We start from the raw sequence: 26412 nt of genomic DNA, 5'->3' as shown, positions 1-26412 counted from the left end.
CGTTCGTATGTTGGCCAGCCTGGCATATGCCGCTGATGTTATCCTCTTGATATGTGCTGCAGGAGACAAGTCTGGCGTGATATCAACCCCCAAGTCTTTTTCTTTCTGTGACTCCTGAAGAATTTCCTCTCCCAGATGATACCTTGCATCTGGCCTCCTGCTCCCTACGGTTGGGTTAAACTCTAACAACTATTTAATCGACCATTTCTTCAGCTTGTCTAGGTCTTCTTGAAGCCTCAAACAGTCCTCTTCTGTTTTAATCCTTCTCATAATTTTAGCATCGTCTGCAAACATTGAGAGAAATGAATCGATACCCTCTGGGAGATCATTTACATATATCAGAAACAAGATAGGACCGAGTACAAAGCCCTGTGGGACTCCACTGGTAACTTTACGCCAATCGGAGGTCTCACCCCTCACCGTAACTCTCTGCATCCTATTGCTTAGGTACTCCCTAATCCACTGGAGCACCTTACCAGCTACACCTGCCTGCCTCTCCAGCTTATGTACCAGCCTCTTATGCGGTACTGTGTCAAAGGCTTTCCGACAATCCAAGAAAATGCAGTCTGCCCAGCCCTCTCTTTCTTGCTTAATCTTTGTCACTGATCGTAGAATTCTATCAAGCCTGTAAGGCAAGATTTACCCTCCCTGAACCCATGTTGGCGATTTGTCACGAAGTCCCCTCTCTCCAGATGTGTTACCAGGTTTTTTCTCACGATCTTCTCCATCACCTTGCATGGTATACAAGTCAAGGACACTGGCCTGTAGTTCAGTGCCTCTTGCCTGTCGCCCTTTTTGTATATTGGGACCACATTCGCCGTCTTCCATGTTTCTGGTAGGTCTCCCGTCTCCAGTGACTTACTATACACTATGGAGAGTGGCAAGCAAAGTGCCTCTGCACACTCTTTCAGTATCCATGGTGAGATCCCATCTGGACCAACAGACTTTCTAACATCCAGATCCAGCAGGTGTCTCTTGACCTCCTCTCTCGTAATTTCGAACTCTTCCAAGGCCGCCTGGTTTAGCTCCCTTTCTCCTAGCACAGAGACCTCACCTTGTTCTATTGTGAAGACCTCCTGGAACCTCTTGTTGAGTTCTTCACACACCTCTCTGTCATTCTCTGAATACCTGTCCTCGTCTGTTCTAGGTTTCGATACCTGTTCTTTCACTGTTGTTTTCCTTCTGATGTGACTGTGGAGTAGCTTTGGTTCAGTCTTGGCTTTGTTTGCTATATCATTTTCAAAACCTTTCTCTGCTTCTCTTCTCACCCTTACATACTCTTTTCTGGTTCTCTGGTATCTCTCCCTGCTTTCTGGTGTTCTGTTATTCCGGAAGTTCCTCCACGCCCTTTTGTTCAGTTTCTTCGCTTCCATACATGCACTATTATACCAAGGATTCTTCTTTTGCTTCTCGGATTTTTCCCTTTGGGCCAGGATGAACCTGTTTACTGCTTCCTGACACTTTTGGGTAACATAGTCCATCATACCCTGTACAGACTTATCTCTGAGGTCTGTGTCCTAAGGTATTTCACTTAGGAAACTTCTCATCTGATCATAATTCCCCTTACGGTATGCCAGCGTTTTGATTCCTAGTTCTTTTTTGGGGGGGATAATTCCTAGCTCTACCAGGTACTCAAAATTCAATACACTGTGGTCACTCATTCCCAAAGGCGCTTCCATCTTAACTTCCCTTATATCCCACTCATTTAGGGTAAATATCAAATCAAGCATTGCTGGTTCATCTTCTCCTCTCATACTTGTTGGTTCTTTGATGTGCTGGCTTAGAAAGTTTCTTGTTGCCACGTCCAGCAGCTTAGCTCTCAATGTTTCTGGTCCTCCATGCAGGTCTCTGTTCTCCCAATCTATCTTCCCATGGTTGAAGTCTCTCATAATTAGTAGTCCAGATCCATTCCTGCTAGCAACAGAAGCTCCTTCCCTCTCTTTCCTCATAACATAATAGTCCTGTGGGAACACTGCGTTTTTTAATGTTTTCGTTAGCTTTGTTTCTGTGAGGGCTATTATGTCTGGGTTTTCCTCTAGTACCCGTTCTCCAAGCTCATTTGCTTTATTTGTAATTCCATCTATGTTAGTGTACATTACTTTGAGGCTCACTTTCTTCTGTCCCTTCTGAAATCGCCTCCTTGGTGAGTGTTCTGCTGGTGGGGGAAGCTGTTCCATGGGTGTGAGGACCTGTGAGGTGGATAACAGGGTCTCAGAGGATACTGGGATGAGGGGCGGGGGATCCAGTGAAGGGGGAGGGACAGGGAGGGTATGGGGTGAAAGGGGAGGGAGGGAGGACAAGAAGTAAAGGGGGGGGGGGAGGGAGGACTCAGCGGGAGGGGAGGGGTAGAAGGGTGGGGATTGGATGTGGGAGGAGGGAGATTTGGCTGAACATTTGAGTGGGGACAGGGAGGGTTTAGGGTAGAGGGGTTTTCTATGCAGAGGAGGGTGGGGGGGTTGTCCTCCCCTCTGGTGTTACTGGGAAGCTGGTTGTGGGTTCCCCCCTCGCCTCTAGGGGTGTTGTGTTGGGAGCTGTGACTTCCTGGTTTTCCCCTCTCGCCCTGTGCCTCTTCCTTGCTTCTGCCGCCATGGCTCTCTCCTCCCTTGTCATGTCTCTCTGGAGGAATACATTTTTTAATTTTCCCACGTTTTTCAGGGGAACCTGAACCTGATAGAATCTTTTCTTTTGTGCTCTCGTTTGCAAACACTATCTTTATCACTCGGTCTCGGTCTTTGTTGTACCAACCTGGCCTGAAAACCTTCTCAGTGCTATGCTCAGCCCCTTCCATGTCTAGTGCCTTTAGTACTTCATTCACTGCTGCTTTGTCCTTGTCATTCCACTCTGTCCTATTATACCCTTGCTGCTCTTTAATACCCACAGCAACCACTGATTTGTTCCTTTCCAGCATTTGGCTAGTGGAGCGTGCCGCCTCCTGTGAGGTGGCTGCTTTCATGGCCACCTCCATCACTGCAGTCATTACTTCAGAGTTATTTTTTGTTAGTATTTCTGCAAATGTTGCTTGTATTGTGGCATTCTCATCCAAAAAACTATTACCACCATCTCCCTGGATGATTTTCTGAGTCTCAGCCTCGATACCATTCTCTTTGAGGGCTCTAATCTCCTCCTTTGCTGCTGTCAGCTCTCTTTTCAGGTTGCTTATTTCGTTTTTCATTTCCTCCATCATTTCTTGCATCTCACTCTTGACATCCTCCAGAAACTGGGCGAACATTTCCTTCATTTTGTCACCTTGACTCTTCCCTGTTCCCCTGGTACCTCTGGCTGTCATGCTTGCCCCTGTTTCTATAGTTGTGCCGTGATAGGATTCGTCAGGAGGGCAGAGCGGGATGGGGGAGGGAGGGAGAGAGAGAGAGAGAGAGAGAGAGAGAGAGAGAGAGAGAGAGAGAGAGAGAGAGAGAGAGAGAGAGAGAGAGAGAGAGAGAGAGAGAGAGAGAGAGAGAGAGAGAAAGGGAGTGATAAAGGGAGAGATAAATGGGTGGGTGGGGGCGATCCAACCCTTCCACTAAAGTGAGAAGAAAGTAGAAGGGGAGTGGGGGAGGAGATGGAGAGAGAGGAGGGAGGGAGAGGGAGAGACAGGGTGAGGGAGAGACGGGGTGAGGGAGAGAGGTGGGGAGGTGTCTGTGTGTGTGTGTGTGTGTGTGTGGGGGGGCAGAGAGGGTGGGGAAGGAAAGAGAGGGAGAGGGAGGGAGAGAGAGAGAGAGAGAGAGAGAGAGAGAGAGAGAGAGAGAGAGAGAGAGAGAGAGAGAGAGAGAGAGAGAGAGAGAGAGAGAGAGAGAGAGAGAGAGAGTGGGAGAGAGAGTGGGAGAGAGAGTGGGAGAGAGATAGAGAGTGGGAGAGAGAGAGTGTGGGAGAGAGGGAGTGGGAGAGGGAGAGAGTGGGGAAGGGAAGAGTGTGTGCGTGTGTGTGTGTGTGTGTGTGTGTGTGTGTGTGTGTGTGTGTGTGCGTGTGTGCGTGTGTGTGTGTGTGTGTGTGTGTGTGTGTGTGTGTGTGTGTTTGTGTGTGTGTGTGTGTGTGTGTGTGTGTGTGTGTATACTCACCTAGTTTACTCACCTAATTGTGCTTGCGGGGGTTGAGCTCTGGCTCTTTGGTCCCGCCTCTCAACTGTCAATCAACAGGTGTACAGGTTCCTGACCCTATTGGGCTCTATCATATCTACACCTGAAACTGTGTATGGAGTCAGCCTCCATCACATCACTTCCTAATGCATTCCATTTGTCAACCACTCTGACACTAAAAAAGTTCTTTCTAATATCTCTGTGGCTCATTTGGGCACTCAGTTTCCACCTGTGTCCCCTAGTGCGTGTGCCCCTTGTGTTAAACAGCCTGTCAACCCTGTCGATTCCCTTGACGATCTTGAATGTGGTGATCATGTCCCTCCTAACTCTTCTGTCTTCCAACGAAGTGAGGTTTAATTCCCGTAGTCTCTCCTCGTAGCTCATACCTCTCAGCTCGGGTACTAGTCTGGTGGCAAACCTTTGAACCTTTTCCATTTTAGTCTTATGCTTGACTAGATATAGACTCCATGCTGGTGCCGCATACACCAGGATTGGTCTGACATATGTGGTATATAATGTTCTGAAAGATTCCTTACACAAGTTTCTAAAGGCCGTTCTTATGTTAGCCAACCTGTCATATGCTGCTGCTGTTATCCTCTTGATATGAGCTTCAGGGGACAGGTCTGGCGTGATATCAACCCCGCAGGTCTTTCTCTCTCTCTGACTCTTGAAGTATTTCATCTACCAAGTGATACTTTGTACCTGGTCTCCTGCTTCCTACTCCTATCTTCATTACATTACATTTGCTTGGATTAAACTCTAACAGCCATTTGTTCGACCATTCCTGCAGCTTGTCCAGGTCTTCTTGAACCTCAAGCTGTCCTCCTCTGTCTTTATCCTTCTCATAATTTTGGCGTCGTCAGCAAACATTGAGAGGAATGAGTCTATACACTCTGGGAGATCATTTACGTATATCAGAAACAGGATAGGTCCAAGTACAGAGCCCGGTGGGACTCCACTGGTGACTTTACGCCAGTCTGAGGTCTCACCCCTCACTGTAACTCTCTGCTTCCTATTGTTTAGGTACTCCCTTATCCACTGGAGCGTCCTACCAGTTACTCCTGCCTATTTCTCCAGCTTATGCATCAACCTTTTATGGGGTACTGTGTCAAAGGCTTTCCGACAGTCCAAAAAAATGCAGTCCGCCCACCCTTCTCTTTCTTGTTTAATCTTTGTCACCTGATCGTAGAATTCTATCAAGCCTGTAAGGCAAGATTTACCCTCCCTGAACCCATGTTGATGGGTTGTCACGAAGTCTGTTCTCTCCAGATATGTTACTAGGTTTTTTCTCACAATCTTCTCCATCACCTTGCATGGTATACAAGTTAAGGACACTGGCCTGTAGTTCAGTGCCTCTTGTCTGTCACCCTTTTTGTATATTGGTACTACATTAGCAGTGTTCCATATTTCTGGTAGGTCTCCCGTTTCCAGTGACCTACTATACACTGTGGAGAGTGGTAGGCAAAGGTGCTCCTGCACACTCTTTCAATACCCATGGCGAGATTCCATCCGGCCCAACAGCTTTTCTCACATCCAGCTCCAATAGGTGCTTCTTGACCTCATCTCTTGTAATTTCGAACCTATCCAAGGTCACCTGATTTGCTGGCACCTCTTCTAGCGCCGCGACATCTCCCTGTTCTATTGTAAAGACCTCCTGGAACATTTTGTTGAGTTCTTCACACACCTCTTTGTCGTTCTCTGTGTACCTGTCCTCGCCCACCCTAAGTTTCATCACCTGTTCCTTCAATGTTGTCTTCCTCCTGATGTGACTGTGTAGTAGCTTTGGTTCGGTGTTGGCTTTATTAGCTATATCATTTTCATACCTTTTCTCAGCTGCTCTTCTCACACTGACATACTCGTTCCTGGTTCTCTGGTATCTCTCTCTACTTTCTGGTGTTCTGTTATTACGGAAGTTCCTCCATACCCTTTTGTTCAGCTCCTTTGCTTTCATACATTCCTTATTAAACCACGGATTCTTCCTATGCTTCTCTGTTTTTTTCCTGTCGGGCTGGGACAATCCTGTTTACAGCATCCTGACATTTTTGGGTGACATAGTCCCTCATGTCTTGTACGGACTTGGTTCCGAGTTCTGTGTCCCAATGTATATCCCATAAGAATTTATTCATTTCCTCATAGTTTCCCTTTCGGTACGCCAGCCCTATGGTTCCCAGTTCTTTTTTGGGGGTGATAATTCCCAGCTCAACCAGGTACTCAAAGCTCAATACACTATGATCACTCATTCCCAAGGGGGCTTCCAACTTAACTTCCCTTATATCCGACTCATTTAGGGTAAATATCAGATCAAGCAAGGCTGGTTCATCCCCTCCTCTCATTCTTGTCGGTCCCTTGACGTGTTGACTTAGAAAGTTTCTTGTTGCCACATCCAGCAGCTTAGCTCTCCATGTGTCTGGGCCTCCATGTGGGTCTCTGTTCCCCCAGTCTATCTTCCCATGGTTGAAGTCTCCCATGATTAGAAGTCTGGATCCGTTCCTGCTAGCCACAGAAGCTGCTCTCTCTATTATATTGATGGTGGCCAAGTTGTTTCTATCATATTCCTGTCTGGGTCTTCTGTCATTTGGTGGGGGGTTATATATGACTACTATTATAATTTTCTGTCCTCCAGTTGCTATGGTGCCTGATATGTAGTCACTGAAACCTTCACAGTTCTGAATTACCATCTCTTCGAAACTCCAACCTTCTCTTAGTAGCAAAGCTACACCACCTCCTCCTCTCCCTTCTCTCCCTTTCCTCACTACATAGTAGCCCTGTGGAAACACTGCATTTGTTATGATTTTCGTTAACTTTGTTTCTGTGAGTGCTATTATGTCTGGGTTTTCTTCTAGTGCCCATTCTCCAAGTTCACTTGTTTTATTTGAAATCCCATCTATGTTAGTGTACATCGCCTTGAAGCTCACTTTCTTCTGTTCATTTTCATGTCCCTTTCTTGGCGAGCATTCTGCTGGTGTGGGAAGCTGTTCCTTGGGTGAGAGGAACTGTGAGGTGGTTTGCAGGGTCTCAGAGGATTTTTTTGGGGGGGTGGGGGTTTAAGGGAAAGGGGGGACAGGTAGGGTGTGGGTTAAGGAGGTAGGGGGGACATGGAGGATACGGGGTGAGGGGGGAGGAGGGATAGGGAGGGTATGGGATGAAGGGGAAGGGGGGACAGGGGGGGAAAGGTGGGAGGGGGGACATGATGGGAATGGGGAAGGGGTATCAGGGTCAGAATGGGGTGTGGGGGGAGGGAGGGTTGGGTGGGGGCACGTAGGGTGAGGGGAAGGGAGGGTTTCTATGCAGAGGGGGGTGGTGGTGTTGCCCTCCCCTCTGGTGTTGCTGGGATGCTGGTTTTGGGTTCTCCTCTTGTCTCTGGGACTGTTGTGTTGGGGGCTGTGATTTCCTGGTTTGCTCCTCTCTCCCTGCACTTCCTCCTTGCCTCTGCTGCCCTGGCTCTCTCCTCCTTCGTCCTGTCCCTCTGCAGGAATACTTTTTTGTATCCCTCCATATGCTGTAGACAACTCTACCTTTCGAGAATGTCCTCCTTCATGGTTTCGTTTGTAAACACCACCTTTACAAGTCGGTTTCTGTCCTTGTTGTACCAGCCCAACCTGAAAACCTTTTCAATGTTATGTACAGTCCCTTCCATCTGTAACCCCTTCAGTAGCCCATGTACTGCCTCTCTATCCTTGCCATTCCATTCTTGCCTGTTGGATCCTTCCTGTTCTTTGATGCCTACAACTACCACTGATCTTTTTCTCTCCAGCAGCTGAGTGGTGCACCTTGCTGCTTCCTGTGACGTAGCTGCTTGCATCGCTACCTCCCTCACTGTGTCCATTGCTTCTGAGCTCTTTTTCAGTATATCCGCAAATGTATCAGGTACAGAGGCATTTCCTTTCAATGTAACATTCCCACCTTCCCTTTGGATGATAATCTGATGCTCGGTCCCTTTCTTTTTCTTATGTGTGTGTGTGTGTGTGTGTGTGTGTGTGTGTGTGTGTGTGTGTGTGTGTGTGTTTGTGTGTGTGTGTGTGTGTGTGTGTGTGTGTGTGTGTGTGTGTGTGTGTGTGTGTGTGTGTGTGTGTGTGTGTGCGTGTTACTGGCATTGCCATGTGTGCCATTGCCACTCTGATACCTCACCCCTCACAGTGACTCGTTGTATCCTATTGCTTAGGTACTCTCTTATCCATTGGAGTACCTTCCCTCTCACTCCTGACTGCATCTCCAGCTTGTGCACTAGTCTCTTATGTGACACTGTGTCAAAAGCTTTCTGGCAGTCCAGAAAAAAGCAGTCTTCCCAGCCCTCTCTCTCTTGCCTAATTTTATTTGCCTGGTCATAGAACTCAATTAAACCTGTTAGGCATGATTTGCAATCTCTGAACCCATGCTGATGTTGTGTTACAAAGTTTTTTCACGCCAGATGTTCTGCTAGCTTTTTCGTACAATCTTCTCCACCATCTTGCATGGAATGTCAGTTAGGGACACTGGCCTGTAGTTCAGTGCATCCTGTCTATCACACTTTTTGTACATCGAAACTACACTAGCTGTCTTCCAAATTTTTGGCAGTTCACCTGATGCCAGTGATTTGTTATCCAGCATGGAGAGTAGCAGACACATAGCTTCTGCTCCTTCTATTTGAATACATGGTGAGATTCCATCACAGCCTTTACCCCTTGTCACGTCCAAATCAAGCAGATGCTTCCTCATCTTCCCACTGGTAATCACAAACTCCTCTAGTGGTGTCTGGTTTGAAATTCCCTCTCTTATCTCTGGGACTTCTCCTTGCTTTATTGTGATGACCTCCTGGAATTTCTTATTGAGTTTCTCAACACTTCCTTGTCGTTTGTAGGGAATCTGTCTGCCCTTATCTTCAGTTTCACTACCTGTTCCTTCACTGTTGTCTTTCTCCTGATGTGGCTGAGCAGCAATTTAGGTTGAGTCTTTGCCTTGCTTGCTGTTTTGTTTTCATATTCGATTCATATCTTCCGCCTCTCTTCTCACCTCTACCTATTCATTTTTAGCTTTCCGGAATATATTTCTCTGCTCTCACGTGTCTTGTTATTATTTATATTTTCTCCACGCTCTTTTACTTTGTTGCTGAGCTAACTTACATCTTACATTAAACCAAGGGTTTCTCATCTGCATTTATTTTTTTTTCCTTTAGGGCGGGACAAACTTGTCTGCTGCATCCTTACTCTTCTGCATGATGTATTCCATCATGTCTTGGGCCATCTTTCCCCTGAGCTCTGTTTCCCATGTTATACCCGTTAGGAATTTTCTGATCTCCTCATAGTTTTCTTTACGGAATGCTAGTCATTTGTTTTCAGTTCCCTTCCTCGAGTACTCTATCACTTCTTCGACTAGATATTCAAGCGTCAGTACACTGATCGCTCATTCTTTTCATCATTTCCATTATACAGGAAACTGACCTGTTGATCAGTACCTCTAGCCTGTCACCCTTTTTGTATATTTGGACTACATTAGCGGTCTTCCAGCTTTCCTGTAGGTTTCATGTTTCCATTGACCTGTCATACGCAATAAAGTGTATCACACTTAGTGCTTCTGCACCTTCTTTTAGTATCCACGGTGAGATTATGTCATACACAGCAGTTTATGTCACATTCAGTTACAAAAGATTCCTTTTGACCACAATCACTGGTGAGCTTAAATCTTCCGGGGTTGCTTGGTATGCCACCTACTCATTTAGTCCAGGGGTTTCTCCTTAGTCTTTTGTGAAGATCTCCTGAAATCTATTGTTGAGTTCTTCAGACACCTCCATGTCATTATTTATGTATCTGTTCTCCCATTTTTTCAGATTCATCGCTTGTTTCTTCACTGCTGTTTTCCTCCTGATGTGGCTGTGGAGCAGTTTTGGTTTTACTCCTCACTCTGAGGTACTCATTCCTGGTCCTCTGATATTTCTCCCTGCTCTCTGGTGTTCTGCTATTCCTGTAATTTCTCCATGTTCTTTAACTCAATTGCATCACTATGTTACATTCCTAATTGAACCACTGATTTGTCTGTTGCTTTTCATTCTTCTCCTTTTGGGACAGGATAAACCTCTCTGCAGCTTTCTGGCACTTCTGGGTGACGTAGTGCATCATATCGTGTACATTTTCTCTAAGATCTGTTTCTCATGGATTCGGAATAGGAAGTTCCTCATCTCGTCCTTGTTTTCCTCTTCGGTAAGTCAGCCTTTTCCTTTCAGATTCCTTCCTTCGATAGGTTATCCCAACTTCCACCATATATTTAAATGTCAAATATGCTGTGTCACTCATTCCTAAGGGGGCTTCAAATTTGACTCTCATTATGTCTTGAAGGTGCATATCACGTTGATTCTAGCTGGTTCATCGTTGCCTCTCATGCTTCTGGGTCCCTTGAAATGTTGGCTCAGAAAGTTTCTTGTTGTCACATCCAATAGTTTAACTTTCTATGTAGCTGCACCTCCATGTCGTTGTCCATTCTCCCAGTCTTCTGAGAGATCATTGGCGACTTCTGTGGTTGAAGTCGGCCATGATTAAGATTTTGGATCCATTTCTGCAGTGAACTGAAGTTGCTCTCTCTATTATATTAATTATTGCCTTGTTATTTATCGAACTCCTGTCTGGGACTTCTGTCATTCAATAGAGGGTTCTAATGACTGCTCCTATTATCTTAGGTCCACCCATTGTCATCGTTCCTATTATGACGTCTCTGAATCCTTCACAGCCAGGGATACCCTTCTGTTCCAAGCTCTGGTCTTTCCATATCAGCAGGGGCCACTCCTCCCCTTTCTATCTCTTTCCTTAATATATAGTAGTTCTGCAGAAACACTGCATTTGTTATGATGCCTGATAACTTCGTTTCTAGGAGTCCTATTACATTTGGGTTATCTTCCTGCGCCCTTTCTTCCAGTTCACTTGCTTTATAGTAATCCCATCAATGTTTAACTATATTATCTTGAAGCTTATTTTTCTATATCCATTATCGCACACACTCTCCACTGGTGTAGGAAGCTGCTCCATGGGCAGATATTCTCGGGTAGGCTCGTCCTCCTGTGGTGTGGGGAAGTTGCCCAGCAAAAGATTGATTGAGTACTGTTAAAATACAAGTAGATATCTACTTTAACATTAATTAACTGAAATGGACTATATATATGGTAAGTGAACTGTATTATATTAAAAATTCCTGCTGGGGTTTATCATTCAACACTTTTGTGTGGTTCTATACGTACATTCATAATTTAAACCACATTAGTGGATGATCATAAACTACAAAAATTAATAATTTGTTAGTACAGTTACTAAGGGCCAGACAGCTGAGTGGACAGCGCTTCGGATTCGTAGTCGTGAGGTTCCGGTTTCGATCCCTGGTGGAGGCAAAAGCAAATGGGCAGAATTTCTTTCACCCTGATGCTCCTGTTACCTATCAGTAAATAGGTACCTGGGAGTTAGACAGCTGTTACAAGCTGCTTCCTGGAGGTGAGTAACAAAATATAGGCCTGGTCGAGGACCGGGCCGCGGTGAGACTAAGCCCCGAAATCATCTCACGATAACCTCAAGATGGATTAGTAGAAAATATCAATTCTTATCTCTAGAGTCTCTCTTATCTCTTATCACTAGGCGTGATAATGGGCATCTGTTTCCTTGGGTCACAGACGATACAGTTAGTGAAGACTTGATGGCGACTTAGGTAGCCTCGTGATGCACAGGTCGACTCGATACTCTCTTCTTCTGGTACTGCACCTGCCCAATAATTCTTAAGTAGTACACTGCTACACTGCGTATAATCAAGAAGCTGAGGCTATATTATTGAGGCTTGCCCATATTTCATGGAGCACATGTGTCATAACCGTGCAAAGTTAAAGTGATCATGAAAATGGCCAATAACATAAAATACAACAATTGCTCGGAAATAACACCACCCTGGTTTGTTGAGATCGTTGGTGGAGAGAAAATGTTTCTTTCCTATGCAAGAACAATTTAAATGTGACTATATTTGGCAATTAAGAGGAAAAACGTTTTAGCTTCTTCTCTGCCAAGCGCTACGGGGTCTCGGGCTTTCTGCCTAATGGCGCCGCTTCCCAGCTGTGGACGCAACCCCAGCTTGGATCAAATTAGGTCATTATTGACGTTAGGAGAACGACGCTTGATTTACTGACTATTTAAGTGCAGTGACTATTAATAAGTACTTCTTTAATGTATTTTGTCTTCACACTGAAAGTTTTATGTAACTACACGAGAGAAATTATACGAATAAGGGATTCTGCATACGTGGTATCTTCCTAGTTTATTTGGAATGTTGCTGATTATGTTGTCTTTGAGAAATTGGTAATATTAGTATTATTAGTGTGGACCTGACATAACCGTTTAAACTTAGTATGTAAGGGGTTAGTAATTGATGTCGTAATTTGATGTTGGAATACTATTCCTCTATATAGTGCAGTTTGCTTTTCTTTACTAGAATGTCCTCTTTGGTGGCCTCGTTCCTGAATACTACCTTTATCAATAGATTGTTATCTTGGCTATACAGGAAAAGCTTTTGTATGCATTGTTCAACACCTTCCATTAGTATCTCCTTCAGGATTCTTGACACTGCAGCTATGTTTTTGGCCCTCCACACTTCCTGCCTTGAACATTATTGTTTGTTAATACCTACCACGAATACAGCTCTTTTCCTTTCCATTAGCTAACACGTGCATATTACTGCCTCCCACGAAGTTACTGCTTTCATTGCAACTTTCATGACTGTGAATATGGCCTCTGGGCTCTTCCTCAGCATTCAGCAAGGAAGAGGAGGGCAAAGGTGCCATAACATGGCACCAATTGTAACTGTCCCTGTCAGGTCAACTAATCACATAAAGGCTTTGGCACAAAAGTTGGCTATGGGGCTCATCCTGTTCCTTACATAATTGTTACTTAATGTTTTTAATTACTAAAGTTTATTCCTAATGATGTCTATAATAAGCTAATGAAATAGATTTGGACTTTAGGCGCAGGATTTAACTGAGCTGAGGTAGGAGTACAACTCTTGCTTGCAATTTCACCAGGTTCTTTATAATGATAGTAAATATATGATATCTCTCTCTATATGATTGTTTTAAAGTACATTTTCATGAGATAAATGAGTTTCTACGAGCATGCTTCAGAAGAGCTGAGGTAGGATAACAGCTCTTGCATAACGTTTCACTAGGTACGTCATTTGTCAATCCCTGTGAACCCTTGTCTTAGTTTAAAGAGAGAGAGAGAGAGAGAGAGAGAGAGAGAGAGAGAGAGAGAGAGAGAGAGAGAGAGAGAGAGAGAGAGAGAGAGAGAGAGAGAGAGTGAGAGAGAGAGTGAGAGAGAGAGAGAGAGAGAGAGAGAGAGAGAGAGAGAGAGAGAGAGAGAGAGAGAGAGAGAGAGAGAGAGAGAGAGAGAGAGAGAGAGAGAGAGAGAGAGAGAGAGTGAGAGAGAGAGTGAGAGAGAGAGTGAGAGAGAGAGTGAGAGAGAGAGAGAGAGAGTGAGAGAGAGAGAGTGAGAGAGAGAGAGAGAGGGAGAGAGAGAGAGAGAGAGAGAGAGAGAGAGAGAGAGAGAGAGAGAGAGAGAGAGAGAGAGAGAGAGAGAGAGAGAGAGAGAGAGAGAGAGAGAGAGAGAGAGTGAGAGAGAGAGAGTGAGAGAGAGAGAGAGAGAGAGAGAGAGAGAGAGAGAGAGAGAGAGAGAGAGAGAGAGAGAGAGAGAGAGAGAGAGAGAGAGTGAGAGAGAGAGAGTGAGAGAGAGAGAGTGAGAGAGAGAGAGAGGGAGAGAGAGAGAGGGAGAGAGAGAGAGAGAGAGAGAGAGAGAGAGAGAGAGAGAGAGAGAGAGAGAGAGAGAGAGAGAGAGAGAGAGAGAGAGAGAGAGAGAGAGAGAGAGAGATTAATTTATTCAGAACTCTCTAGTTCCACGTGCTACCATCAGTGCCCGGCCTCCTACTAAACCACCACATTTGTCATACCATCGACCCCTGCATAAATATTGCTGTGACTTACGGAAATATAAAATCTTTCGTGGACTAAGGAGTATTGTCTCTAGTAGGTTAGGCCTAGGATTTGACGCTTTTAGTTGGGTTAATCAACTGATATTTCTTACGTTAAAAAAAACATAGATAACAGACTGAATATCAATAAATAATGTGCGTGTTGGGCAGCGAGCGATGAGTCCCTGGCCATCTCCGTGAACGTGTCGATGGACACCGTGACCGTGGACACTACCACCATGCTCCTCACCATCAGCTACAACCTGGCCATGACCTGGCTCGACAACAGGCTCACATATAACAACCTCAAGCAGCTCACCAGGCTAAATACTGGTCAGTATCCTGTATATGTGAGTGACAGGGAGAGGACTGGCTTGAGTGAGTGACAGAGAGGACTGGCTTGTGTGAGAGACAGAGAGGACTGGCTTGTGTGAGTGAAAGGGAGAGGACTGGCTTGTATGTGTGACAGAGAGGACGGGCTTGTGTGTGTGACAGGGAGAGGACTGGCTTGTATGTGTGACAGAGAGGACGGGCTTGTGTGTGTGACAGGGAGAGGACTGGCTTGTGTGTGTGACAGGGAGAGGACTGTCTTGTGTGTGTGACAGAGAGGACGGGCTTGTGTGTGTGACAGGGAGAGGACTGGCTTGTGTGTGTGACAGAGAGGACGGGCTTGTGTGTGTGACAGAGAGGACGGGCTTGTGTGTGTGGCAGCGAGAGGACTGGCTTGTGTGTGTAACAGGGAGAGGACTGGCTTGTATGTGTGACAGGGAGAGGACTTTCTTGTATGAGTGACAGGGAGAGGACTGGCTTGTGTGCGTGACAGAGAGGACTGGCTTGTGTGTGTGACAGGGAGAGGACTGGCTTCTATGTGTGACAGGGAGAGGACTGGCTTGTGTGTGTGACAGAGAGGACTGGCTTGTGTGAGTGAAAGAGAGAGGACTGGCTTGTATGTGTGACAGAGAGGACGGGCTTGTGTGTGTGACAGGGAGAGGACTGGCTTGTGTGTGTGACAGAGAGGACGGGCTTGTGTGTGTGACAGCGAGAGGACTGGCTTGTGTGTGTAACAGGGAGAGAACTGGCTTGTATGTGTGACAGGGAGAGGACTTTCTTGTGTGAGTGACAGGGAGAGCACTGGCTTGTGTGCGTGACAGAGAGGACTGGCTTGTGTGTGTGACAGAGAGGACTGGCTTGTGTGTGTGACAGCGAGGGGACTGGCTTGTATGTGTGACAGGGAGAGCACTGTCTTGTGTGAGTGACAGGGAGTGGACTGGCTTGTGAGTGTGACAGAGAGAGGACTGGCGTGTGTGTGATAGGGAGAGGACTGGCTTGTGTGTGTGACTGGGAGAGGACTGGCTTGTGTGTGTGAAAGGGAGAGGACTGGCTTGTGTGTGTGACAGGGAGAGGACTGGCTTGTGTGTGTGTGACAGGGGGAGGACTAGCTTGTGTGTGTGACAGGGAGAGGACTGGCTTGTGTGTGTGTGTGACAGGGAGAGGACTGGCTTGTGTGTGTGACTGGAAGAGGACTATCTGGTGTGTGTGACAGGGAGAGGACTGGCGTGTGCATGTGACAGGGAGTGGACTGGCTTGTGTGTGTGACAGGGAGAGGACTGGCGTGTGCATGTGACAGGGAGGGGACTTGCTTGTGTGTGTGACAGGGAAAGGACTGGCTTGTGTGTGTGACAAGGAACGAACTGGCTTGTGTGTGTGACAGGGAGAGGACTGACGTGAGTGTGTGACTGGAAGAGGACTAGCTTGTGTGTGTGACAGGGAGAGGGCTGGCTTGTGTGTGTGACAGGGAGATGACTGGCCTGTGTATGTGACAGGGAGAGGACTGACTTGTGTGTGTGACAGGGAGAGGACTGGCTTGTGTGTGTGAAAGGGAGAGGACTGGCTTGTGTGTGTGACAGGGAGAGGACTGGCTTGTATGTGTGAAAGGGAGAGGACTGGCTTGTGTGAGTGACAGGGAGAGGACTGGCTTGTGTGTGTGACAGAGAGGACTGGCTTGTGTGTGTGACAGAGAGGACTGCCTTGTGTGTGTGACAGGAAGAGGACTGGCTTGTATGTGTGACACTGAGAGGACTGACTTGTGTGAGTAACAGGGAGAAGACTGGCTTGTGTGTGTGACAGGGAGAGGACTGGCTTGTATGTGTGACAGGGAGAGGACTGGCTTGTGTCAGTGACAGGGAGAGGACTGGCTTGTGTGTGTGTGTGTGTGTGACAGGGAGAGGACTGGCTTGTATGTGTGACAGGGAAAGGACTGGCTTGTGTGAGTGACAGGGAAGGGACTGGCTTGTGTGTGTGAGAGAGAGGACTAGTTTGGGTGTGTGACAGGGAGAGGACTGGCTTGTGTGAGTGGCAGGGAGATCACTGGCTTGTGTGTGTGACAGGGAGAGGACTGGCTTGTACTCACCTAATTGTACTCACCTAACTGTGCTTGCGGGGGTTGAGCTTTGGCTCTTTGGTCCCGCCTCTCAACTGTCAATCAACTGGTGTACAGATTCCTGAGCCTATTGGGCTCCATCATATCTACACTTGAAACTGTGTATGGAGTCAGCCTCCACCACATCACTTCCTAGTGCATTCCATTTAATAACTACACTGACACTGAAAAAATTCTTTCTAACGTCTCTGTGGCTCATCTGGGTACTAAGTTTCCACCTGTGTCCCCTTGTTCGTGTCCCACCCGTGCTGAAGAGTTTGTCTTTGTCCACCCTGTCAATTCCTTTTTTTGTAGGTGGTTATCATGTCTCCCCTTACTCTTCTGTTTTCCAAGGATGTGAGGTTCAGCTCCTTTAGCCTTTCCTCGAAGCTCAATCCTCTCAGTTCCGGGACGAGCCTGGTGGCATACCGCTGAATCTTCTCTAACTTTGTCTTGTGTTTAACTAGGTATGGACTCCAGGCTGGAGCTGCATACTCCAGGATTGGTCTTACATAAGTGGTATACAGGGTTCTGAAGGATTCCTTACACAAGTTTCTGAAGGCAGTTCGTATGTTGGCCAGTCTAGCATATGCCGCTGATGATATTCTTTTGATGTGGGCCTCTGGGGACAGGTTCGGTGTGATATCAACCCCCAGATCCTTCTCTCTATTTGACTCTTGCAGGATTTTCCCTCCCAGATGATACCTTGTGTTCAGCCTCCTGCTCCCTTCGCCTAATTTCATCACCTTACACTTTCCTGAGTTGAACTTTAGCAGCCATTTTCTAGACCATTCCTCCAGTTTATCCAGGTCATCCTGTAGTCTCTGTCTATCTTCATCCGTCTTGATTCTTCTCATAATTTTTGCATCATCAGCAAACATTGAGAGGAATGAGTCTATACCCTCTGGAAGATCGTTCACATATATTAGAAACAGGATGGGTCCAAGAACCGAGCCCTGTGGGACTCCGCTGGTGACATCTCGCCACTCTGATGTCTCCCCCTCACCGTTACTCGCTGTTTCCTGTTGCTTAAGTACTCCCTTATCCACTGGAACACCTTCCCTTTTACTCCTGCCTTTTGCTCCAACTTTATTAACAGCCTTTTATGGGGTACTGTGTCAAAGGCTTTTTGGCAATCCAGGAAAATGCAGTCGACCCACCCTTCTCTTTCCTGCCTAATTTTCGTTGCCTGGTCATAATATTCTATTAAACCTGTGAGGCACGATTTACCATCTCTGAACCCATGTTGGTGGTGCATTACAAAGTTATTTCCCTCCAGATGCTCTACGAGCCTTTTCTTCACGATCTTCTCCATCACCTTGCATGGTATACAAGTTAAGGAAACTGGCCTGTAATTCAGTGCCTCTTGCCTGTCACCCTTTTTGTATATTGGGACCACGTTAGCTGTCTTCCAACTTTCTGGTAAGTCTCCTGTTTCCAGTGACCTGTTGTACACCATAGAGAGTGGCACACTTAGTGCTTCTGCACCTTACTTTAATATCCATGGTGAGATTCTATCAGGCCCAACAGCCTTTGTCACATCCAGCTCCAGCAGGCACCTTTTGACCTCATCACTGGTGAGGTCAAATTCCTCCAAGGTTGCTTGGTTTGCCACCTCCTCATTTAGTGCAGTTGCTTCTCCTTGTTCTATTGTGAAGACCTCCTGAAATCTCTTGTTGAGTTCTTCACACACCTCCTTGTCATTCTCTGTGTATCTGTTCTCCCCTTTCCGCAGCTTCATCACTTGTTCCTTCACTGCTGTTTTCCTCCTGATGTGGCTGTGGAGCAGCTTTGGTTGGGTCTTGGCTTTACTCGCGATGTCATTTTCAAACTGTCTCTCTGCTTCCCTCCTCACTCTGAGGTACTCATTTCTGGCCCTCTGGTATCTCTCCCTGCTCTCTGGTGTTCTGTTATTTCTGTAGTTTCTCCATGTTCTTTTACTCAGTTGCTTCGCTACCTTACATTCCTGGTTGAACCATGGGTTTTTCTGTTGTTTTTCGTTTTTCTCCTTTTGGACGGGGATAAACCTGTCTGTATCTTCCTGGCACTTCTGGGTGACAAAATCCATCATGACCTGCACATTCTTGTATCTAAGTTCTGTTTCCCATGATATTCCCCTGAGGAAGTTCCTCATCTCGTCATATTTTCCTCTTCAGTAATTCAGTCTTTTTCCCTCTACTCCCATCCTTGGATAGGTTATCCCTACCTCCACCAAGTACTCAAAGGTCAGTACACTGTGGTCACTCATTCCTATGGGGGCTTCAACTTTGACTTCCCTTATTTCTGACTCATTCAGGGTGAATATCAAGTCGAGTCTAGCTGGTTCATCATTGCCTCTCACTCTTGTGGGTTCCTTGACATGCTGGCTGAGAAAACTCCTTGTTGCCACTTCCAAGAGTTTAGCTCTCCACGTATCTGCACCACTATGTGGGTCCCCATTCTCCCAGTCTATCTTTCCATGGTTGAAATCGCCCATGATTAAGAGTCTTGAGCCATTCCTGTAGGCAACTGAAGCTGCTCTCTCTATTATATTAATGGTTGCCATGTTGTTCCTATCAAACTCCTGTCTAGGTCTTCTGTCATTTAGGGGAGGGTTGTAAATGACTGCCACTATTATCTTAGGTCCACCCATTGTTATAGTTCCTGTTATGTAATCTCTGAATCCGTCACAGCCTGGAATTTCCATCTCATCAAAACTCCAGTCCTTCCTTATTAGCAGGGCCACTCCTCCACCTCCTCTCCCTTCCCTCTCTTTCCTTACTATATAGTAGTCCTTTGGAAACACAGCATCTGTTATGATTCCTGACAATTTTGTTTCCGTTAGTCCTATTACATCTGGGTTTTCTTCTTGCACCCTTTCTGCCAGTTCACTTTGCTTTATTGGTAATCCCATCAATGTTTGAGTACATTACCTTGAAGCTCACTTTCTTATATCCAATTTCACCCTCACTCCCCACAAGTGTAGGAGGTTGTTCTATGGTCATTGCTACTTGGGTAGGCTCATCCTCCTGTGAGGTAGTTTCCAGGGGTTCAGGGGGAGGTGGAGTGGGGGGGTGGAGGGCTTAGGTCTTCCTCAGGTCTGCTTGGGACAGGAAGATGTCCTGGGAGTGAGGGGGGCAGGTATTGCTTGGGGAGAGGGCACGCTCTCCTGCGGTGTAGTTGACAGGGGTTTGGAGGGAGATGGAGTGGGGGATAGAGGGCTTTGGTCTTGCTCAGGCCTGCTAGGGGCAGGGTGAAGACCAGGGGCTGGGAAAGCAGGGGCTACTTGGGGTAAGGGGAGGGGGAGGATTTGGGTTTCCTGATGGGCATTATGCAGGGGCAAGGAAGGGTTTGTGCTGGGGGATAGGGAGGGCCCTATTGGGTGGTGGGCTGGGGTGTTGCATTCCCCCCTGGGGTTCCTGGGTTGCTGGATTGGGGTTCCCCACTCCACTCTGAGATTGCTGGGTTGGAGGCTGAGGTTCCCTGGCTCCCTTCCCTCTCCTTGCGCCTTTTCCTTGCATCTGCTGCCCTTACTATCTCGTCTCTGGTCATGTCCCTCTGAACATATACCTCTTTGTAGTTCCTTGCATACCTCAGTTTGCTCTTCTTTACTAGGATGTCCTCTTTCATGTCCTCGCTCTTGAATACTACCTTGATCAATCTCTTTTTGTCTCTGTTGTACTGGCCAATCCGGAAAAACTGTTCTATGTCTCGTTCAGCCCCTACCTTTCCTATCTCCTTTAATATCTCTGCCACTGCAGCTTTGGCTTTAGTCCTCGATTCCTCCCTTGTGGAGCCCTCTTGTTCCCTCACACCTACCACTACTACAGCTCTTTTCCTTTCCATTAGCTGGCTTGTGCATCTACCTGCCTCCTGTGAGGTTACTGCTTTCATTACAACTTCCTTGACTGTGGACATTGCTCCTGGGCTCTTAAGCATTTCAGCAAAGGTTGGGCCAATTGTAGGGGTCCCTGCCATTGCTACATCTCCTGGCACCTGGGGGTTGGTCCCCTGGGCCAGAGTCTGAGGAGGGCCTGTTTTTAGGCTTTTTATCTCCTCTTGTGCTGCACTTAGTTCTATCTGCAGCTAACATATAGTTTCCCTCAGGTCCTTCAATACCCCACTGACTTCCTTCCATGCCTTAGGAATCATCTCCATGAATGACTCGTCCAGTCCCTCTCCTCCAGCTTCATTCTGTTGTCTTACTATCCCGCTTGACCTGTGTGTGTGTGTGTGTGTGTGTGTGTGTGTGTGTGTGTGTGTGTGTGTGTGTGTGTGTGTGTGTGTGTGTACTCACCTAGTTGTACTCACCTAGTTGTGTTTGCGGGGGTTGAGCTCTGGCTCTTTGGTCCCGCCTCTCAACCGTCAATCAACAGGTGTACAGATTCCTGAGCCTATCGGGTTCTATCATATCTACACTTGAAACTGTGTATGGAGTCAGCCTCCACCACATCACTTCCTAATGCATTCCATTTGTCAACCACTCTGACACTAAAAAAGTTCTTTCTAATATCTCTGTGGCTCATTTGGGCACTCAGTTTCCACCTGTGTCCCCTTGTGCGTGTTCCCCTTGTGTTAAATAGACTGTCTTTATCTACCCTATCAATTCCCTTCAGAATCTTGAATGTGGTGATCATGTCCCCCTAACTCTTCTGTCTTCCAGCGAAGTGAGGTTTAATTCCCGTAGTCTCTCCTCGTAGCTCATACCTCTCAGCTCGGGCACTAGTCTGGTGGCAAACCTTTGAACCTTTTCCAGTTTAGTCTTATCCTTGACTAGATATGGACTCCATGCTGGGGCTGCATACTCCTGGATTGGCCTGACATATGTGGTATACAAAGTTTTGAATGATTCTTTACACAAGTTTCTGTGTGTGTGTGTGTGTGTGTGTGTGTGTGTGTGTGTGTGTGTGTGTGTGTGTGTGTGCGTGTGTGTGTGTGTGACTGTGTGTGCGTGTGTGTGTTTATTGTGGGGCTGGCATGGTGGGGGTGGGTTAACTGGTGGAGGGATGGAGGGAAAGGAAGAGAGGGAGTGAAAGGGAGAGGAGGAGTGAAGGGGAGTGAAAGGGAGGGAGAGTGAGGGAGAGAGTGAAATATGCAGAGAGGAAGAGAGGAAGGAGAACAATCAGGTGGGTGAGATATGGAGGGTCAGTCCCTTGGGTGAGGGGTGAGGTTGGCGGTAGGCTGGTTTGTGCGTGCGTGCATGTGTGTGTGTGTGTTGTGACGGTAAAGTGTTGGAGTGTTGATGTTCGGCAGTCCTCCAATGGCAGGTGTCAATGCCTGGTCACACTTACAAAAAAAAAAAGAGACTGCTTGCCTGTTTGTCTGTGGTAAGGTAATGGGAAGACACGCAAAACACAAAATAAACAATGAAATTTTAATTACTTTAGAAAACAAAATATGAACAAAGACAATCCCTTGGCTTACGTAAAATTCAAAACAAGTCAACAAACAAAACAACATGAATAATTACTAGATATGAAAATTTACTCTACAATAAAATAATGTGCATTGCAATAATAATCAGGTGCTGAGAATATTGGCTGTAGCTGCTACCTCCCTTAGTATACGACAGCCAGGGCTTAGTATACCAGAGAGAGATGTCAACTTCTAAGAGCACAGGAATATTCTGAGGAGGACGGCTTGAGCTGGCCCAGACGTCGACTCAGGTAGAGGGCGTGAGTGCAGGTGCAGGTGTGCTGTCAGAGATACACCAGCCAATCAGGAGCAGGCAGGCGGAGAATGGGTAGTTAGCTCGTTGACGACGGGCGGTGAGCGGGCGTGACGGGTGGTGCAGGGTACTCTTTGCTTCCTGGTCAAAACGTTTTGTGCTACTGGTGGACGTATCTTTAATGTAGCATCTTGTACTTGTAGAATGACGTGACTGATATAGGGAAGAGCAGGCTCAATCTCTCTGTGAGATTTTTCTCTACCCCTGCCTCCCTTAGGAGGTGGACTACAAGTTTAAAGTCTGCTCACGGCAGTTAAGGATGAGTCCAATAGAAAAAAGGAAAAGCGGGAGCAAACCGCCAGGCCTCCACCACCAGGGGTGAAAACCTGTCCACAATAGGCCGCTTGCTCCTCCTAGTTAAACAGGACGTTAAAACTAATAAAGGGTAACCGACGGGTTCTCATAATCAAATATTTATATTTGATGTGGCGCTATGAATTGGAATTCGAATTCCCAAGAACAGCCGCCTTATCAAGATCACATCAACATTTAATAATATGCAGAAATATGGTGGAATAATATGGTTGAAGGGTTGACATCAAAGACCGTTTTCTATAACATAACAATTTATTAATAACAAGAGACTAACTACTACATTACCGAGTTTACGTTACGTTAATGTCAATCCAGTGGCACGATAACAAACAGCTAAATAGCAACCCTTGCTGTGAGGCTGCATACTGAACTAACCTGAACACAGGTGTGCCCACTGATGACGCAATATTGCAAATCAAAGAAAAATATCACAGACTAAGTTACACCACAGCGAATGGTTACGTTATTGTACATCAAATGGCATTTGCAACACAGCTATTCAACAGCCCCTCGAGAAGTGACAGCAGGCTCCATCTTGCTGACACTTCGGGCTGACAACATGAACTAACTGAACAAATGAAGGATATCCACTGAAGACAAAGACACAAGCATGCAATCAATAGTGTCTCGGTTTCCCTGACAGCTACTATAATCACAAACTTAGGGGTCCTCCCGCCCCCCAGGAGAGACCCACGTAACTAGGCGGGAGTCCAACAGTGACTCCCCCCTATCACAACCCAGTGTGAACACTCTTTGCAACTCCCTACAAGAAGTTGCCCTGTTGTAAACAGTAACAAAGACAGGCAAGGCGGGATTCTGGGACACAGCTCCACAAATCCCTAGATGACTCTACTCTCGTCACCAGACGACAACCAAAAGAAATTGCCTTAAGTGATTAATTACGTTAATTGACTGATCGCAGAAGTCAGCAACAAAGTACTATGGTAATCACAAACAATTGTCTCACACTAGACAACATCATGGTGATACTCTACGTTAATCATTAACACTTGTCTCTCTTGTTAACAATAACTCAAACTTATATTACATCACACTTGACTCCTTGCAAGTATTCAGTGAGTAATTCTCAATTAAGGTCAAACGGACCACTAATTACATCCCCATTGAGTTACGTTAACTAAGCCTACCCTAACTTGGTAGCTTCTCCACAGTCTGTGTCAAAAAATTACTAGTGAGTGTTAATTACCCTAATTAAGCCCCTAATTAATTCTGAGCAATTAATTAACTGTCACCAGGACCGATAATTAATCATCCATAAATACGTCTCACTCCGCACTGCCTAAGCAGGTCTCATCAAACACTGTGAATTCACGGGAAAGGAGTTAATTACCCTAATTAACAAGATGTGCCACTAATCCACTGTCCTCAGACAGGATATGATTAATACAACGATTTATGCTAGCTCCATGACCTCACTTTACCGAGTCATCGGAGCTCTCCAATGTTAATTACTCCACTAATTAACCTGAGTCACTAATTGCTATACCCCTGAAAGGTCATTAGTCTCGAGCATATTACGTTAACACAAATACTGACAGATCCTCTCCTACTACGTGAATTCATGATGAGAAGGCTAATTACATAATTAGCTAGAGTGGTCAATTAGTTGTCACACGGACAATTAATTGCTCCCGAGACGTATCTCACTCAAGCTCAACACTGTTTTCTCTCATAACAGCCCTCACTCACTCCACAATACTAAGTGTGCACCCCTTATCCAGTTAATCACCCCTTACTTAATTAACTCACTGAATCCTTAAGTCCTCAACACAACTTAAAGAAACAAAGTGCCCGAAACGCTTTGCGTAATAGTGGCTTTAGGCATTATATGTACTAGCTCTACCTATAAGTCAACCAATCTTTGTAAAAAATTATTGTATGTATGTACCTTACCTATATAAACATTTTATTTTATTTTATTTTTTATTATTTTATAAAGTAACCCCAGCGTTACATAGGTCACACTACAATGGCATGCAACATCATAAATGCACTGCCCACATATGGTTGCGGCTACTGCAACTCGCTAATTACTGTGCCCACACAATAATGACACACGGTTGTGCAACACACAAGAGTATACTAATATTACTGCCCCCCTCTTTTTCTTGCACCCTATTGCAAAGGACTACTGTGAACACACACTTACCTCAGCAAGGCAATTAACCCATCAATTGCCTGCTCTCATTAAGTACTGTGAATTCCCCTGAATAATCCTAGAGGTCCCTTAAACCCTCAACACAGTTCCTGGGGCAATAATATCGTATAAACTGATAACAATACTGCACAAACCTGCAACATAATGATGCCGTCAGCATACCCCACCTGCTAATGACATCATTAGGCAATCAGTCAGCAATCACATCTACTGACTCACCACACAACACAGTACATAAAGCATGCAAATGAACACATAGAAATGGCATTCACATAATCAATGAAAATTATATCACCAAGTAATTGTACTGCCTACCTCTAATGATTATAATTTTACGGTACTCAATGGCATTAATCCAGTCTGAACGATTATATAGAATCGACAGGCTGGATCACTTATATGGTAAATCTCTACACTGACCGGTTACATACTCTAGTCAGTCTACTATATATACATACATTATGATACTACAGTGTGGCCCCATGTATAATATCTATCTCCAGGTACCGCCAAATCAGTCATCTGGACCCTACTGACAGCTGTCACTCAGCTGCTTCTCTAGCCTGGCGAGGCTCTGAGACAACTCTTTCCGTGAATTTCCACCGGTATGCATCACACTGTAACACAATGATAATAGTCCTATCACAACCCTTATTTTTCCCACAACTACCACACTAGCTGTCAACACTTATCTTGCTTGCTCCTCATGCGTCGACAAGATGTGGCCCTAGGCTGTCCCGGGAAAGTGGCCAAGGCATGTGGCCACCGCGTGGCCCACAGCGCCCCTCCCGAGCTGAGAGGGGGGGGGGTGGGGTTTGGCCGCGCGGGTGGCCTGGGTGGGCGGCCGGCGCGCTGGCAGGCGGGCCATGTGGCCGGACCATGCGGCGGGTGGCCGGGGTGGCCACGGGTAGCGCATGACCTCAAAGCACCCCAGCCGGCTGAGCTGGTGCGCGGGGTGGGGGTGGGGTTTGGCCGCGTGGGTGGCCCCCCCCCCCCAAGCATCTGGCCGCAGGCGGGCGCGCACATGGGTGCCTCAGGCTGGCAGGCTGCCGCCCACAGGAGTACCCACGCGGCTGGGGAATCACAACCCCATCAGACTAGAGCCTGCCTTGCTCTACATTGGGGTGACAATGGCCGGCGGCGTCCCCACACTGACACAGCCTGGCGGAATGCAAAGTCCAACATGGGCCTGTAATATCACATACACTTACACTGCCCAACACCAATCGTCCATTGCCACTAGACAGGATACTCGACCCACCTGTTACACCATGAGGCTCCAGCTGCCCCATGGGTGAACACAGTCAACTGTCTCTCTAGCCTTATTACTGTTCCTTCCGTAAATCCTTGGCCCCAATTCACCTAATTGGGCCTTGACACAACCCCTGATGGCAGGAGTGCCATATTCGATGAGTAATTTGGACGAGAGAAGCGATTAACGTGGGGTGGAGGTGGCTGGCGTGCCACCTCCACCAAACACTTCTTCCTCCCCTGGCCGCCCAATTCAAACTGACTCCCTGGCGGGCGGGAAAACTCAAATACCCCTACCTCCTCCCTACCTTGTCTTGACCAATCAGCTTGAAGCCGGCACGGCTCCCTCGTGCCGCATCCAACCATAGCTCTTCGCGCCAAAACTCGGCTTGGAGCACACATACCTAACCCAATCAGGCTCACTCACCCTCGAGCGTCCTGTGACGTCACAAGGAGGGGGAGGCCTAAACAGAGTGGCGTGATGTCTCCCATGTGGGGGGGGGGGGGAAGG

General features: G+C 46.7%; 1 protein-coding gene across 1 annotated transcript in view; it reads left to right on the top strand.

Moving 5' to 3' along the window:
* The window catches only part of LOC123756207 (uncharacterized), a 376309-nt gene that overhangs the window by 313707 nt on the left and 36190 nt on the right, over positions 1-26412 (top strand). The window contains exon 13 of the mRNA XM_069336649.1: positions 14202-14363. Coding sequence (XP_069192750.1) covers positions 14202-14363 — 162 coding nt within the window. The remainder of the gene's footprint in view (positions 1-14201; positions 14364-26412) is intronic.

Source organism: Procambarus clarkii, chromosome 36 (assembly GCF_040958095.1).
Source record: "Procambarus clarkii isolate CNS0578487 chromosome 36, FALCON_Pclarkii_2.0, whole genome shotgun sequence".
Taxonomy (NCBI): Eukaryota; Metazoa; Arthropoda; class Malacostraca; order Decapoda; family Cambaridae; genus Procambarus; species Procambarus clarkii.
The sequence above is the reverse complement of the archived record's forward strand: the minus strand, read 5'-3'. Positions and strand labels throughout refer to the sequence as shown.